This window comes from Procambarus clarkii, chromosome 68 (genome assembly GCF_040958095.1).
Source record: "Procambarus clarkii isolate CNS0578487 chromosome 68, FALCON_Pclarkii_2.0, whole genome shotgun sequence".
Classification (NCBI taxonomy): Eukaryota; Metazoa; Arthropoda; class Malacostraca; order Decapoda; family Cambaridae; genus Procambarus; species Procambarus clarkii.
In genome coordinates, this window is record NC_091217.1 from 2,417,743 (window position 1) to 2,436,822 (window position 19,080).

General features: G+C 50.8%; 1 protein-coding gene across 1 annotated transcript in view; it reads left to right on the forward strand.

Moving 5' to 3' along the window:
* The window catches only part of LOC123774651 (latrophilin Cirl), a gene marked incomplete in the record, with an annotated part of 777,474 nt that overhangs the window by 625,840 nt on the left and 132,554 nt on the right, over positions 1-19,080 (forward strand). The window contains 1 exon segment of the mRNA XM_069310742.1: positions 1,644-1,836. Within this exon segment, the coding sequence (XP_069166843.1) occupies positions 1,644-1,836 (193 nt within the window).

The following is a 19,080-nucleotide window of genomic DNA, read 5'->3' on the forward strand; positions in this document are numbered from 1 at the left end:
TCTTACAACAACCCAAAGCTTGACGAGTATGACCTCCTACTGAAGACCATGCTGGAAAAAGTTGTTAACCTCTCTCTCAACGAATGCCAGTGGAAACAAGCCACTCTTCCTGTCAGGCTCGGTGGCTTGGGTGTCCGCACCGCCACCCAAATTGCAGTCCCAGCCTTCCTGTCTTCCTCCTCAGCATCAGATGACCTGGTTAAGGAAATTCTACCTGACACCCTGAGTGATGTAGCGGGGATACAGGACCCCCACTACACGGAATGTGACACGAAATGGGGTGCCATGACAGACCCAGCACTCAGACCAGCCATGCCGAAAGCCAAGAAACAATCCAGTTGGGACAGCCCCATTGTAGACAAAGAAGCCACAGCTTTGCTGGAGGCAGCAACAACCCCCAGTGATCGTGCACGCCTCACAGCTGTGCAGGCTTCCCATGCAGGGGACTTCCTTCTGGCAGTCCCTATGTCTGCGACAGGCACACGTCTTGATCCGCAGGAGCTCCGTATTGCAGTCGCTCTCCGCCTTGCTGCCCCTATCCACACTGTTCACAGGTGTATTTGCGGCGAGGCAGATGCTGACGAATATGGATTGCATGGCCTGCACTGTGGAAAATCGGGTGGTTGGCACACTAGACACGACGAAGTCAACGACATCATTAAAAGAAGCCTTGCCTCTGCTCAGTGTCCAGCGGAGAGAGAGCCCCGCAACCTACTGAACCATGACTCTGTTAGCTTTGCCGGCCGACCAGACGGAATCACACTGCGTCCGTGGAAGGGTGGCAGGCAGTTAGCATGGGACTATACTTGCGTATCCACCCTGGCAACGACATACATCACCCTCTCTGCCGGCACGGCAGGAGCCGCAGCGACACACAGAGAAAAACAAAAGTCAGTCAAGTACAGGCAATTAGATCAAAGGTACAATTTCGTTCCAATAGGGTCTGAGACCCTAGGCCCATGGGGTGAGAGTGCAAGAAGGTTTCTTAAGGATCTTGGTTCCAAGCTCATTGACACCACAAGAGACCCTAGAGCAGCAAGTTTTCTCTTTCAGCGCCTCAGTGTCGCGATCCAGAGGGGAAATGCCCGCTGCATCCTCGGTTCCTGCCCGGCGTCGGAGGAGTTCGAGGAAATCTACAGCCTCTAGGAAGCGAACTTTTTCTTGTGTCCTCTTAATGTTCATTTTTTGTATAAAATCAGATATGTAACTGTATAACCTTGCATAATAAAGTGTACATCATAATAAAAAAAAAAAAGGGGGTGGTAGGAGAAGTGAACACTCTTTCGTATTCAGAGTTAAATGTCAAGTTTTTCCCTGAGTGCTCTGTGTTCCCTTCTCTGAGGCTGTGGGTCCCTATAATTACACCAGTGGTGGTACCCCCCTATATATATATATGTATATATATATATATATATATATATATATATAGATAGATAGATATAAACTTTCTGGAACTTTAATATATTTTTTGCTAAAACTTTTAACATTCAGTTGTGTATAAATAACTACGTGAATGCTTTCATTCATTAGGTCTGACCAAGTGCTATATAGTCGTAATGGCTTGGCGCTTTCCCCTCCTCACATTTAATTCAAATACGTTATGTGTGACCTCTCATGTGTGTGTGTCTTGTGTCCCCCCTCAGAGCGGCCGCGGTACCGGACGGCCTACGCCTGCGAGGGTTCGACCCTCAACATGGAGTGTGACCCCGGCCACGTCATCAACCTCATCAGAGCCAACTACGGTCGCTTCAGCATCACCATCTGTAACGAGCACGGCAACACGGAGTGGTCCGTCAACTGCATGAGTCCTCGCTCGCACAGGGTCCTCCACGACAAGTGAGTGTTTACTTAGTGTATTGTGGCCACTGTAGTGGCTCCTTGGTGGTCCTTAAGCTTCCTGGGGGCCACTGTAGTGCCTCCCTGGGGATCACTAGGCTCCTTGGGGGGCCACTGTAGTGCCTCCCTGGTGGGCCACTAGGCTCCCTGGGGGCCACTAGGCTCCCTGGTGGTCCCTCAGCTCCCTAAGGGCCTAGGGACCCCTATATATAATATAATATTTCTAATCAATCTGGTACCTCCTTCCTGAAGATCTCTGGCACCTCCTCCCTCCGGAAGATCTCTGGCACCTCCTCCCTCCGGAAGATCTCTGGCACCTCCTCCTCCCTCCGGAAGATCTCTGGCACCTCCTCCTCCCTCCGGAAGATCTCTGGCACCTCCTCCTCCATCCGGAAGATCTCTGGCACCACCTCCTCCCTCCGGAAGATCTCTGGCACCTCCTCCTCCCTCCGGAAGATCTCTGGCACCTCCTCCTCCCTCCGGAAGATCTCTGGCACCTCCTCCTCCCTCCGGAAGATCTCTGGCACCTCCTCCTCCCTCCGGAAGATCTCTGGCACCTCCTCCTCCCTCCGGAAGATCTCTGGCACCTCCTCCTCCCTCCGGAAGATCTCTGGCACCTCCTCCCTCCAGAAGATCTCTGGCACCTCCTCCTCCCTCCGGAAGATCTCTGGCACCACCTCCTCCCTCCGGAAGATCTCTGGCACCACCTCCTCCCTCCGGAAGATCTCTGGCACCTCCTCCTCCCTCCGGAAGATCTCTGGCACCACCTCCTCCCTCCGGAAGATCTCTGGCACCTCCTCCCTAAAGAACTTCTCTGGCACCTCCTCCCTCCGGAAGATCTCTGGCACCTCCTCCCTCCTGAAGATCCCTGCATCATGGAGATCGCCTTCTCGTCTAAGCAGTCTGTGCACCTCAGGCGATTAAGCGTGATGATCAGGCAAAATATTTTTCTCAGGACTGTCATTCCTCGACCCCTCAAAAAAAAGTTACATTGAATTCCTAAATTAATATCCCGACAAAAAACTGTCCTGCCCTCGCGTCCCATCTTGCAGGATATTGAATTGCAAGGACCAAAAAAAAAGTAGTTAACGTTCGGAATTTGATGATGTGTTTTCTGGGAAACTTAGACAAGTAATATGTTGATCAAAGTCGCGCCCGATAAAGTTCTGCAATTTGCAAGAACGTCGCCACTTTGGCTGAGGTTATTGTGCAAGTGTTGTGGGAGCGGGTGTAGGAGCCAGGTGTGTGTGACCGGGTGTAGGAGCCGGATGTGTGACCGGGTGTAGGAACCGGAGGTGTGAGTAAATGCATTTTGAAACAACACACACTCATCAACACTTAAAAAAGTGTTGCTGCGTGTGTTTGAAATATTGAAATGAAATCAATACAATTGCTATTTGTGCCTGCAGAATCGAGCTATTAGCTCTTGGACCCCGCCTCTCTAAGCCTTGTAACGCGTGCGCGCGCGCGTGCGTGTGTGTGTGTGTGTGTGTGTGTGTGTGTGTGTGTGTGTGTGTGTGTGTGTGTGTGTGTGTGTGTGTGGGTCTGCCTCGTTTAGTCTGCTCTTGGTCTTAAATCCTCTGCCTTGCTGCTCTAGCTTTTGTTCCTTCTATCTCTAATACTATTCTCCTCCCCCTCCCCCTCCCCCTCCCCTCCCCCTTCCCCCTCAACCACTATCTCAATCACCACCACTCTCCCCCCCCCATCTTACTCCCCACCCCTGTTAACAAGTCCATCTTCTGCCTTGTCTCCTCCAATTCATCCTTGCGAGTCCTGTGCCTATTCCTCCTTCCTCCTTCTATCCCTTCTTCCTAGTTTGCCTCCCCCCCCCCCGCCACTCCTTTCAACCATAAATCCTCTGATATACGAGTATCGTCATTTCCGAGGCGGTTTGAGGGGGGGGGGAGGCTGATTTACGGTAGGTCTCGTTGTAAATAATTTACCCTCCGTCTCACCGTAAATTATCTAGCTCCTTTGATAAGTGGGGTCGTGTTATGTATGATTGTGTGCCGTGTGCCCCCCTTCTCCCCCACCCCCCAACCCCCTCCCCACCTCCCTACCACAACCCCCTCCTCCCCCCCTCGCTGCCGTCTTTCGTGGTCGGGGGGGGGGGATTAAGAAAGAACTGGAGGAGATAAAATTCTCGTTTTTTTCCTCCATTTTCTTCGCATCTCCCTTTCTCTCTCTCTCTCTCTCTCTCTCTCTCTCTCTCTCTCTCTCTCTCTCTCTCTCTCTCTCTCTCTCTCTCTCTCTCTCTCTCTCTCTCTCTCTCTCTCTCTCTCCCCTTCTCCCTCTCTCTCTCCCCTTCTCCCTCTCTCTCCCTCCATCTCCCTCCCCCCCCTCTCTCTCTCTCTCTCTCTCTCTCTCTCTCTCTCTCTCTCTCTCTCTCTCTCTTCTCTCTTCTCTCTTCTCTCTTCTCTCTTCTCTCTTCTCTCTTCTCTCTCTCGCTCGCCCTCGCGCCCTCTCGCCCACGCGGTACCCGCTGAAATAATATATATATTTCCTTTTAGAATTCGCGTCTACGTGCAAATATATTAGCTGTGACCACAACCAACATTCAGTTATGCAAAGTTGGAGAGCTAATGTCATTTGTCAATTACGGCTGAACTGGGTAAAAATACTAATCAGTTTGCCGGCTTGTGGTGGTGGGCAGCCAGAGGGCGCAGCATGCTCCAGTAACGCGCCCAGTACTGAGTACACGTCCAGTAACGCGCCCAGTACTGAGTACACGTCCAGTAACGCGCCCAGTACTGAGTACACGTCCAGTAACGCGCCCAGTACTGAGTACACGTCCAGTAACGCGCCCAGTACTGAGTACACGTCCAGTAACGCGCCCAGTACTGAGTACACGTCCAGTAACGCGCCCAGTACTGAGTACACGTCCAGTAACGCGCCCAGTACTGAGTACACGTCCAGTAACGCGCCCAGTACTGAGTACACGTCCAGTAACGCGCCCAGTACTGAGTACACGTCCAGTAACGCGCCCAGTACTGAGTACACGTCCAGTAACGCGCCCAGTACTGAGTACACGTCCAGTAACGCACCTACGTTACTGGACGTAGGGTTACCTACGTACCTACCTACGTACTTTTGAGGGTTACCTACGTACCTACCTACCTACTTTAGAGGGTTACCTACCACCCACAAAACTCGCCACAACAGTGACAGTATTCACTGTAACATGAATAATTACCGGAGGTGCCGTCTCCCCCCCCCCACGCGAGGTGGAGAGGCACCCCCATGGGGAGGCTGAGTAAACAGATTGTGTTTACTGGTTGTATGTAATACGTAAAGCATTCCCAGTACCCTTTCTTGCCCTTCCAATTACCTTTTCCCTTCCCTTCTCTTTCCTTCCCTTTCCGTCTCTCCCAGTTACATTCATCTCATCGTAGTCTGGCGTCGCAAAATTCCCCGTTCCACTCCTGTGAGTGGTGGAGGGAGGGAGAGTGTGGTGGAGAGAGGGAGCGTGTACACTGTGATGGAGAAAGGAGGGGGGGGGCGTAGCTGTGCTCGTGTCATTAACCTCTCCACCAGAGGACAACCTTTAGATGATTTCGGGACAAGAGATGGAGTCAAACTTGTATCGAACCAGATCAATATGGCCCTAATTGGTACTGGCGGAAGAGGGTGGGGTGATGGTGCTGGTGGGGTGGGGTGATGGTGCTGGGGGGGTGGGGGGTGATTAACCTTTATGGCTACTTCTCGTTTCCTCCCTCGTTTACTTCCTACTTCTCCATCCTACTTCTCGTTTCCCACTCCTAGTTACCTCTCCCCCCTCCACTATCCTTCCTTATTTAATTGGCTAGACAAAAAGTTTGTGTCGTTTTTTGAGCACAAAAGTTATTAAATGGTTGGAAGGGGTGGATGGTTGGGCGTGGATATGGAAGGGGGTGGGTGATATAATGTCCACGACATACATATTCCCCTTCCCTCCGCTCTCACATAGCTTAACTCCCCCCCCCCTCCCCCTATCCCCAGAGAGTTTCCCTCAGGAATAAACTCCCCAGCAAGAGACGCCACTTATGACTCCCAATTACAAGTTCCCTTTGCACGAAGGTAACTACTCTGTCACACCTCTCGCCCTAACTACCCGGAGAACACTTAAGTGGCTCGTCTTGCCAACGTGCTCGCAATATCGAGAAGCTGTATCTTCGTCTCAAGAAAATATAGAGGGGAAACCTATGAGAAGTCTGTGAGATCCTATGAGAATCCTCTGAGAAATAAGGGAAAATTATGAGGAAAAGGCACTAAGCCACAATGGGAAGGATAGGAGATCAAGGAGCCGGGATGTGAAAACGGATAGAAGGAACGGTGCCCAACCGCTTCGACCATTGGGAGGGGGGCCGACATGTGCAAGTGGACTAGGTGTAATGTCTCGCCTGTAATGGTGTCTAACATAATGGATTTACTCCAACAAAAAAATTGATTGGGCGCGTTTCAGTAATCCGTGAAGTCTGATTTCCATGAGAAAATGTTTGGAGGCTGGCGGTGGGCTCGAACCTTCGTCCCGGGCCTCCCCAGGCACCGCCCTCCTCTCAAGATTTTATCAATTGGAATGTTTTATTGTGTATGATTTTCCATGCTAAAGCCTTTAAGTCGTAATGAGAAGATTTGACTAAAGTGACAACTTCTTCAACGTAATTTTATGGATTTATTGTAATATTGTAGAAGTTGGATATTAAAAATAACAGCAAAACCAGACATTTAGTGTGTGTGTACTCACCTAGTTGTACTCACCTAGTTGTGTTTGCGGGGGTTGAGCTCTGGCTCTTTGGTCCCGCCTCTCAACCGTCAATCAACAGGTGTACAGATTCCTGAGCCTATCGGGCTCTGTCATATCTACACTTGAAACTGTGTATGGAGTCAGCCTCCACCACATCACCCTCTAATGCATTCCATTTGTCAACCACTCTGACACTAAAAAAGTTCTTTCTAATATCTCTGTGGCTCATTTGGGCACTCAGTTTCCACCTGTGTCCCCTTGTGCGTGTTCCCCTTGTGTTAAAAAGACTGTCTTTATCTACCCTATCAATCCCCTTCAGAATCTTGAATGTGGTGATCATGTCCCCCCTAACTCTTTAGTCTTCCAGCGAAGTGAGGTTTAATTCCCGTAGTCTCTCCTCGTAGCTCATACCTCTCAGCTCGGGTATTAGTCTGGTGGCAAACCTTTGAACCTTTTCCAGTTTAGTCTTATCCTTGACTAGATATGGACTCCATGCTGGGGCTGCATACTCCAGGATTGGCCTGACATATGTGGTATACAAAGTTCTGAACGATTCTTTACACAAGTTTCTGAATGCCGTTCGTATGTTGGCCAGCCTGGCATATGCCGCTGATGTTATCCGCTTGATATGTGCTGCAGGAGACAGGTCTGGCGTGATATCAACCCCCAAGTCTTTTTCCTTCTCTGACTCCTGAAGAATTTCCTCTCCCAGATGATACCTTGTATCTGGCCTCCTGCTCCCTACACCTATCTTCATTACATTACATTTGGTTGGGTTAAACTCTAACAACCATTTGTTCGACCATTCCTTCAGCTTGTCTAGGTCTTCTTGAAGCCTCAAACAGTCCTCTTCTGTTTTAATCCTTCTCATAATTTTAGCATCGTCCGCAAACATTGAGAGAAATGAATCGATACCCTCCGGGAGATCATTTACATATATCAGAAACAAGATAGGACCGAGTACAGAGCCCTGTGTGTGTGTGTGTGTGTGTGTGTGTGTGTGTGTGTGTAATTACCTAAGTGTAATTACCTAAGTGTAGTTACAGGATGAGAGCTACGCTCGTGGTGTCCCGTCTACCCAGCACTCTTTGTCATATAACGCTTTGAAACTACTGACGGTCTTGGCCTCCACCACCTTCTTCCCTAACTTGTTCCAACCGTCTACCACTGTGTGTGTGTGTGTTGTGTGTGTGTGTGTGTACTCACCTAATTGTACTCACCTAATTGTGCTTGCGGGGGTTGAGCTTTGGCTCTTTGGTCCCGCCTCTCAACCGTCAATCAACTGGTGTACAGATTCCTGACCCTACTTGGCTCTATCATATCTACATTTGAAACTGTGTATGGAGTCAGCCTACACCTGTGTGTGTGTGTGTGTGTTGTGCGTGCGCGCATGTGCATTCGTGCATGCATGCATACACTTGTGTATAAGTGCTTTGAAGTTGTTGTGTATTCAGTTGGAAGTGTAATATAAGCCGAGGTAGATTGCAGTTAATTAATGATCGCCATAATTGCTGTAATAGGATGGGCACCTCTGTGCCAGTTGCATGACCGGCGCCTTGCCTCTGTAGTCAACTGGACATAATGTGATTGAACTGGCCGCCATGCTGGCCTGCGTGTGGCCGCCATGCTGGCCTGCGTGTGGCCGCCATGCTGGCCTGCGTGTGGCCGCCGTGCTGGCCTGCGTGTGGCCGCCATGCTGGCCTGCGTGTGGCCGCCATGCTGGCCTGCGTGTGGCCGCCGTGCTGGCCTGCGTGTGGCCGCCGTGCTGGCCTGCGTGTGGCCGCCGTGCTGGCCTGCGTGTGGCCGCCGTGCTGGCCTGCGTGTGGCCGCCGTGCTGGCCTGCGTGTGGCCGCCGTGCTGGCCTGCGTGTGGCCGCCGTGCTGGTCTGCGTGTGGCCGCCGTGCTGGCCTGCGTATGGCCGCCGTGCTGGCCTGCGTGTGGCCGCCGTGCTGGCCTGCGTGTGGCCGCCGTGCTGGCCTGCGTGTGGCCGCCGTGCTGGTCTGCGTGTGGCCGCCGTGCTGGCCTGCGTATGGCCGCCGTGCTGGCCTGCGTATGGCCGCCGTGCTGGCCTGCGTATGGTCGCCGCCTCCACCCCCACTTCACCTCATCTCGGTTCAGTTCAGTCATTTGATTCACCGAGAGAAGCTATAAAACATACGGCTCGATTGGCCAGCCTCTTACGGGCTATTCATGCCCGTGCCACCTCTTCGGTGGCTTAATCTTCATCAATTAATCTGGCCAGCCTCACTTCTGAGGACGTTTAAAATGTATATAACTGTATTCTCCAGAGCATAGACCCAAATATCACAGTAACAAAGTTCTGGCGAATAACCGAACTCAATTACGGGCTCACCATAGACCGTGCTACATGGACACTTCGTTCTGAGTAGCTAAATCTAAAACAACAATAATTCTCCAGAGCGCAGGCGAGAGATACATTAATAATTTATATTTGGAAAATATTAGAGGAACTGGTTTCAAATCTGCACAACTCCACATGTGACCAGGAGGCATGGCAGGAAGTGCAAAATATCCCCATTGAAAAGCAGAGGTGCAACAGGCACTCTGAGAGACAATTCTATCAACATTAATTAAGGAACCAAGACTTTCCAACCTCCTTCGGCACATCAGGGGCATAACTGGCCGACCTCTCACGGTGTTCGAAAAGAGAACTTGATGAACACCTCCATATTGATCAACGGGGCTGTGATTCGTGCATCAAACTGCGAGGGGAAGGGAATGATCAGGGGGGAAAAGCGCAAAGCCATTACGACTATATAGCACTTGGAAGGGATCAGGATAAGGATTTGAGACGGGACGGGGGGAAGGAATGGTGCTCAACCACTTGGACAGTCGGGAGGGCTTGAACGCCGACCTGCATGAAACAAGACCGTCCCTTTACCGTCCAGCCCAAGTAGTTGCAAGTGATTGACCAGGCCACCAGCCAAGAGGTCAGCCGGGGACATTCATTCCCCTTGAGTTTATGATATCGAGTTTAAAGTGCTGCTCTTTATTATATATGATATCGAGTATAGGCCAGTGGTAATTTGCAGTCCGGATTTACGCTAAGACTCCAAAAGACCTGAGATTGTCTCTTATTAAGAGTCAAGGTATGAAAGGAACTTTGCGTTTTCGTCCATGCTACACATAAGGGACATAACTGGCCGACCCCTCACAGTGTTCACGAGAGAACTGGATAAGCACCTCCAGAGGATACCTGATCAACCAGGCTGTGACTCATACGTCAGGCTGCGAGCAGCCGCGTCCAACAGCCTGGTTGATCAGTCCAGCAACCAGGAGCCCTGGTCGACGACCGGGCCGCGGGGACACTAAGCCCCGGAAGCACCTCAAGGTAACTTCAAGGTAGGTCTTTGTTGACCGAGATAAAGGAACCCGCTACGAGAGTAGTCTAAATGAGCTGTGCTCACCTAGTTGTGCTTGCGCGGGTTGAGCTCCAGCTCTTGGGAAGCTGCGGTCGTCGTAGTGTGTGCAAGGGTCAGTTTTTCTGCAAGGGAACCGGTGGCTGAGCGGACAGAACACTGGACGCGTGGTCCTGGGTTCGATCCCGGGCGCCGGCAAGAACCAATGGGCAGAGTTTCTTTCACCCTGATGCCTCTGTTACCTAGCAGTAAATAGATACCTGGGAGTTAATCAGCTGTCACGGGCTGCTTCCTGGAGGTGGAGGCCTGGTCGGGGACCGGGCCGCGGGGACACTAAGCCCCGAAATCACCTCAAGATAACGGTGAATGACGCTAAGGGATAATTCTCTTGGTCTTGCTTTGCTTCCCGAAGGCCAGGTGTAAGTTGCTGCTAAACTCATTGGGGGGGGGGGGGGGGGTGAGCTTACTTGGAGCTTACCTGAGCAGGGCCGCATGCGGCGAGGTGTACAGGTGGCCGGCCGCAGATCAATAGGCCGCACCGTGATGATCTTCCCAGGTACTCTCCTCTTGATCCTTCACTGGGGCCGCGTACATATGTAGGGAAGGAGGGAGAAACAGGTTCGTCAGTGTACAGCGTCACACACACAGCCTCGTCAGTGTACAGCGCCACACACACACACAGCCTCGTCAGTGTACAGCGCCACACACACACACAGCCTCGTCTGTGTACAGCGTCACACACACACACAGCCTCGTCAGTGTATAGCGTCACACACACACACACAGCCTCGTCAGTGTACAGCGTCACACACACACAGCCTCGTCAGTGTACAGCGTCACACACACACACAGCCTCGTCAGTGTACAGCGTCACACACACACACAGCCTCGTCAGTGTACAGCGTCACACACACACAGCCTCGTCAGTGTATAGCGTCACACACACACACAGCCTCGTCAGTGTATAGCGTCACACACACACACAGCCTCGTCAGTGTATAGCGTCACACACACAGCCTCGTCAGTGTACAGCGTCACACACACACACAGCCTCGTCAGTGTACAGCGTCACACACACACACAGCCTCGTCAGTGTACAGCGTCACACACACACACAGCCTCGTCAGTGTACAGCGTCACACACACACACAGCCTCGTCAGTGTACAGCGTCACACACACACACCGCCTCGTCAGTGTACAGCGTCACACACACACACAGCCTCGTCAGTGTACAGCGTCACACACACACAGCCTCGTCAGTGTATAGCGTCACACACACACACAGCCTCGTCAGTGTATAGCGTCACACACACAGCCTCGTCAGTGTACAGCGTCACACACACACAGCCTCGTCAGTGTACAGCGTCACACACACACACAGCCTCGTCAGTGTACAGCGTCACACACACACACAGCCTCGTCAGTGTACAGCGTCACACACACACAGCCTCGTCAGTGTACAGCGTCACACACACACAGCCTCGTCAGTGTACAGCGTCACACACACAGCCTCGTCAGTGTACAGCGTCACACACACACAGCCTCGTCAGTGTACAGCGTCACACACACACAGAGCCTCGTCAGTGTACAGCGTCACACACAGCCTCGTCAGTGTACACCGTCACACACAGCCTCGTCAGTGTACACCGTCACACACAGCCTCGTCAGTGTACACCGTCACACACAGCCTCGTCAGTGTACAGCGTCACACACAGCCTCGTCAGTGTACAGCGTCACACACACACAGAGCCTCGTCAGTGTACACCGTCACACACAGCCTCGTCAGTGTACACCGTCACACAGCCTCGTCAGTGTACAGCGTCACACACAGCCTCGTCAGTGTACAGCGTCACACACAGCCTCGTCAGTGTACACCGTCACACACACAGAGCCTCGTCAGTGTACAGCGTCACACACACACACACAGCCTCGTCAGTGTACAGCGTCACACACAGCCTCGTCAGTGTACACCGTCACACACACACAGCCTCGCCAGTGTACACCGTCACACACACACAGCCTCGTCAGTGTACACCGTCACACACACACACAGCCTCGCCAGTGTACATCGTCACACACACACAGCCTCGTCAGTGTACACCGTCACACACACACACACAGCCTCGCCAGTGTACAGCGTCACACAGCCTCGCCAGTGTACAGCGTCACACACAGCCTCGCCAGTGTACAGCGTCACACACAGCCTCGCCAGTGTACAGCGTCACACACAGCCTCGCCAGTGTACAGCGTCACACACAGAGCCTCGTCAGTGTACACCGTCACACACACAGCCTCGTCAGTGTATAGCGTCACACACACAGCCTCGTCAGTGTACAGCGTCACACACACAGCCTCGTCAGTGTACAGCGTCACACACACAGTCTCGTCAGTGTACAGCGTCACACACACACAGAGCCTCGTCAGTGTACACCGTCACACACAGCCTCGTCAGTGTACACCGTCACACACACAGCCTCGTCAGTGTACAGCGTCACACACACAGCCTCGTCAGTGTACAGCGTCACACACACAGCCTCGTCAGTGTACAGCGTCACACACACAGCCTCGTCAGTGTACAGCGTCACACACACAGCCTCGTCAGTGTACAGCGTCACACACACAGCCTCGTCAGTGTACAGCGTCACACACACAGCCTCGTCAGTGTACAGCGTCACACACACAGCCTCGTCAGTGTACAGCGTCACACACACAGCCTCGTCAGTGTACAGCGTCACACACACAGTCTCGTCAGTGTACAGCGTCACACACAGAGCCTCGTCAGTGTACAGCGTCACACACACAGCCTCGTCAGTGTACAGCGTCACACACACAGCCTCGTCAGTGTACAGCGTCACACACAGCCTCGTCAGTGTACAGCGTCACACACACAGCCTCGTCAGTGTACAGCGTCACACACACACACAGCCTCGTCAGTGTACAGCGTCACACACAGCCTCGTCAGTGTACACCGTCACACACAGCCTCGTCAGTGTACAGCGTCACACACAGAGCCTCGTCAGTGTACACCGTCACACACACAGCCTCGTCAGTGTACAGCGTCACACACACAGCCTCGTCAGTGTACAGCGTCACACACAGCCTCGTCAGTGTACAGCGTCACACACAGAGCCTCGTCAGTGTACACGGTCACACACACAGCCTCGTCAGTGTACACCGTCACACACACAGCCTCGTCAGTGTACACCGTCACACACACAGCCTCGTCAGTGTACACCGTCACACACACAGCCTCGTCAGTGTACACCGTCACACACAGAGCCTCGTCAGTGTACACCGTCACACACAGCCTCGTCAGTGTACAGCGTCACACACACACACACACACACACAGCCTCGTCAGTGTACAGCGTCACACACAGCCTCGTCAGTGTACACCGTCACACACACAGCCTCGTCAGTGTACACCGTCACACACACAGCCTCGTCAGTGTACACCGTCACACACAGCCTCGTCAGTGTACACCGTCACACACAGCCTCGTCAGTGTACACCGTCACACACAGCCTCGTCAGTGTACAGCGTCACACACAGACTCGTCAGTGTACATCGTCACACACAGCCTCGTCAGTGTACACCGTCACACACCCTCGTCAGGTCAACATGGTGTAGTGTGAGTTACGCCACCTCACCGTCACAGCCTCACCAGTGTACAGCGTCACACACCCTCGTCAGGTCAACATGGTGTAGTGTGAGTTACGCCACCTCACCGTCACAGCCTCACCAGTGTACACCGTCACACACCCTCGTCAGGTCAACATGGTGTAGTGTGAGTTACGCCACCTCATCTGCATATTAATCCACATAATCATTACCAACGCTAAATTATAAATGCTAATTCCGGGTTGTTCATTGGCTGATTGGTTGCTTTAATGTGATTGGTGTTTAGCTGACCTTTAATGATTTTGTGTGTGTGTGTGTGTGTGTGTGTGTGTGTGTGTGTGTGTGTGTGTGTGTGTGTGTGTGTGTGTGGGGCTACCTATCTTGTAAGCCTTTTAAACTAAAGTAAACTTAAACTTTAATTTAGACTTTCAATGCCACGTAAAGTGTTCAGCCTTCATTTAGACTTCTAGACTTACCACCACCACTACCACCATTACGTGCACCACCAGTACCACCATTACGTGCACCACCACTACCACCACTACCCTACAACACCACCACCACAACTACCCTGCACAACCACCACTACCCTACAACACCACCACTACCTTGCACCACTACCCTACAACACCACCACTACCCTGCACATGCACCTCCACGCACCACCACCACCATGCACCACCACTACCCTGCACAACCACCACCATGCACCACCACCACCACCACCACTACCCTGCACAACCACCACTACCACCACTACCCTACAACACCACCACCACCACCACTACCTTGCACCACCACCACTACCACCACTACCCTACAACACCACCACTACCCTGCACATGCACCACCATCACCACGCACCACCACCACTACCACCACTACCCTACAACACCACCACTACCCTGCACAACCACCATCATCACCACCACCACCACCACCACCACTACCTTGCACCACCACCACTACCACCACTACCCTACAACACCACCACTACCCTGCACATGCACCACCATCACCACGCACCACCATCACCACGCACCACCACCACCATGCACCACCACTACCCTGCACAACCACCACCATGCACCACCATCACCACCACCACCACCACCATGCACCACCACTACCCCGCACAACCACCACCATCACCACCACGCACAACCACCACCAGCACCTACACATCCTGCCATTACCATGTCCACGCTAATAATTAGTAAAGCTTTTATGCAGTAAATAGCATGGGGTCTTTTTTGTTGCAGTTGTGAACGTAATTTTATGCATTGACGCGCCGACCGTCCGAAAAGAACAGATAAGATTTTTCATCCCTGTCCATATTTTGGAAACACAAATTAACATGCAAATAATATATATTTTTGCGTCCAACTGCTGTCCTTCGGAGCACCCAATCAAAAGAAAGGGATTTTCCTCTTCCGTTTAGTATTGTTAATTATGTTACGTCACCCTCTATGTAGTGTGACCTTGTAAGTGTCTGGTATTGTGCATGTTAATTGTATTTAATTGTAATTTTAATTGTATTTGTATTACATTGTGGATAATTGTATTGTAGTGAGATGAGAACCGTATTGTATTGTGGTTGTAAAATAAATAAATATATATATATATATATATATATATATATATATATATACACGACAGCATATTCCTTGTTGATTATATTCTGGTTTAGGGCTTCTATCTCTCCTCTGACTAGTGCTCTTGCATCTGGGTTTAGTTGGAAGAGGATTTCTCCAAATGTCATCTTTGGTCGAGGTGAAGAAAAATAAATAATTAAGAATTGAGGAATATACTTAACAAGGAACAGGTGAAACGGGAAGGTGTGTGACCATCAGTGACTTGTTACCTCCAAGACACCAGTAGGACGCTCTTTTGGCTCAGTCTGCCGTAAAGTATTTCCACGTTTTCTTTTGCCTTTTTTGCGTTCTGCTGTATTGTTTTGAAATCTGCTTTCTCCCTCTCTTCCCTTCTATCTAATTTATTTGTTCTTCTCATTTTCTCCACACCCCCCTTCCTCCAACAGCCACCCCTTCTCTCTTCCTCCCACAGTCTATCCCTTCCCCCTTCCCTCCCCCTCATTCATTTTGTTAGCTTTTCATTATTTTAATGTGTGGCTTATACGCCCTGGTCTAACGTGGTGTAGCAACGATAGGGCTTGGGCCCTTCAGCACCGGCTACATAAGGCTCAGTTTGTTATGCCAGGCTTTCCCCTCCTCCCCTTCCCTTCCCTCCCCTCCCGTCCCCTCCCCTCCCGTCCCCTTCCCTCCCCCTCCCCTCTCCTTCCCATCCACTCGACCCTCAGCTGTGTTTGTTATGCATGTGTAATACTATTCAAATTGTCAGTTCCCCCCTACGAAGTATTTTAATGCCCGGTGGGAGTAGACGCTGGAACAGACGCCCCCGGGGTCGAGTCGTAGGGTTGTGTGCGCTGGTGTAATTGGTCGCCCGAGGGTAGTTGGTAGGAGGGTGCTGTGGCTGTGAATGGTGAGGGGGGGGGTGACGGGGTCACGGTGATGATTTGATCTATATACTGTATGCTACTGTTGCTGCAATTGGTTGGGGACAGTTGTGTGGTGCAAGTGTAGTTGGGGAGAGCAATGCAGCGAAGAGGATTACACTGGACCGAGTCTTACCGGAGGTTGGACGCGCTGTATAGAATGATCAGTGACTTTAGGGATGTGTAATTACCGTTATTGGCCCTCTACAGCTGCCCCCGCCGTTATTGGCGGAGAATACATTCCTCCGTCACCTCCGTCACCAGCCGCTGGTGACCAGTGAGTTACAGCAACTGTAGCAGTAGCAGGAGTAACAGTCACAGACCGCTTTCATAACGCTCCTTCCTCTTGAAATTGAAATAAGTTTATTGAGGTATAAATACACACAAAGGAATGAGGTAGCTCAAGCTATTCTCACCCCGTTCAGTACAACGTGTTCACATATAAACACACACATCGCAAACAATCAACATATTACCGAACATTCTGAGAGATAAACATACACATTTCTTCCTTGTCACATGTAGTATGTTACCAGACGTACACACACACAATTTTATGACCAAGTATATATAGACAATTTGCAATAGACATTCAGACAATTTAATATAAGGTTACAATCTTGATGCAAAATTCTTATATCTCTCCAGAATATTATCAATCTTTCCGTTGTGATACATCCATGTTATTTGTTCAGGAACAGTCCTTATCTCAGTGTTGCTATATACATTAATCAACGGACAATTAACAACATAATGGGTGCAGGGTGTGAGACCTTAACATACCACATAGTTCACACTTCGTGTCATTATTATTAACAACTATCCCATATTCCCAGTAATATTTGTACCCAAGCCTGAGCCGCATGTACACAGTCACTCCAAGCATTTCTCCTTTTACCATAAGTGAAATGTTGGTGTTTTGACTCACACACATGTAGTGTTGCATGGTTTGACTTCCCTCATACATTATACCTCTCCTCTCCACTTCTGCCTCTCCCTGAATATTTCTTAATTTGCTTCTTATTTGCTTCTTTGTTAACACACATTCAATGTCAACTTGTGATTTTGATGTGGCACGTTTGGCCAGGTCATCCGCCACCTCGTTGAGCACTATTCCAACATGAGATGGAATCCACACGAATTTCACTTTGTAACCTTTCAGCTGTATCTCATATATCATTTTCTTACAATCCTCAACTATGGACATGAAGACTGGATTTCAACTGTTGAAGGAATCAAGTGCTCCTCGGATATCGACAAATACAAAACATTTGTTTCGTCTAGACGTACTTCCTCCACTACCAGCCAGACTCGTCTCTAGATCAGCTTGTGTGGATGATATATAATTACTGAGTCGAAGTTGTTCTCCGCCTTATCTGTCTTAGGTCAAATTCCCTTCTCGACCCATGTCTCTTAGGTCCTCTCTCCCCTCCCATTTCCCCTTCCTCTTCCGGCCTACTCTCCTTCCCGTAAGCTTGGTCCCCCTTCCCTCTCCCTCTCCGCCTTGCTCTCCCCTTCACTATGGGCTTTCACTTTCCCCTCTAAACGCTAATTTAAACGTAGCTCTTATTGTTAACCTTTAATATTGTTTGCTGTTTAACCGTCCACGAGGATCTTACTGTAGCTGGCTGGTGGTCGCTCCCTCGCTGCTCCCTCCCCTGTTATCCCATTCCATTCTATCCCATTCTATCCCTCCCCCCCCCCCCCACATTTTCCATTCCACCACCCCCTTCCTCCCCTCCCCCCCTCCCTGGGCTGGTTGTAATGGCATCAAAAAAATATTCCCTGTCGTGAGTTTAATAATTTTGTCTCGTGTTATCGCATTTTATCGTTACTTTACACGTGATTTGACATTCACTTGATATTTATGGTGGTGGTAAAAGGCTCTGTTGATGGCCCATTGGTGCGTTATAAAGCACTGTGTGGTGTGTTGTGCTCGCATAATTGTATTGGCGGGGGTTGAGCTTCGGCGCTTTGCCCCCCGTCAACCCCTTAATCAACTGGTGTACAGGTTCCTGGGCCAGTTGCCCCTCAAAAACCTGTCATGTCTACATTTGAAACTGTGTATGGAGTCTGCCTCTATCTCACACACACACACACACACACACACACACTCACACTCACACACTCACACTCACACTCACACTCACACACACACACACACACACACTCACACTCACACACTCACACACTCACACTCACACACTCACACTCACACACTCACACACTCACACACTCACACACTCACACTCACACACTCACACACTCACACTCACACACTCACACACTCACACACACACACTCACTCACTCACACTCACACACTCACACACTCACACACACACACTCACACTCACACTCACACTCACTCTCTCTCTCTCTCTCTCTCTCTCTCTCTCTCTCTCTCTCTCTCTCTCTCTCTCTCTCTCTCTCTCTCTCTCTCTCTCTCTCTCTCTCTCTCTCTCTCTCACATATATATTTCCAGGAAAACCCGTAGCAGCTGTCTAATTCCCAGGTACTTATTTACTGCTAGGTGAATAGGGGTCAACAGGGTGAACAAAAACTTCCCATTTGTTTCTGCCTCGGCCGGGAATCTAACCCGGCCGACGCAGAAACAAGATCTTAGGACTACTCGGAGGTCTTAGGACTACGACCTCCGAGCGCTGTCCACTCAGCCGCAAGGCCCCCTGTGTTGTCTGTGTGTGTTGCGTTGTGTGTTTCTCATCGCCTAATTGTGCCAGGAAGGGATTGAGCTCTAGCTTCTGGGCCCCGTTTCTCAACCTTCACTCGAACGGTGTACAGGTTCCGGAGCCTATTGAACCCTGTCATTTTGGAGCTGTGTGTGGCGTGTGCTTTCGCTACTTCATTTTATAGTGCATTCTATTTTCTTAACTATGAATGAATAAAATGATTTTTGTATATTTCAGTGGTTCATTTTGGTACTTTATTACCCCCCCCCTGCCCCCCCCACTCCTACCTTGCGATGGTTTCGGGACTCGACGTCCC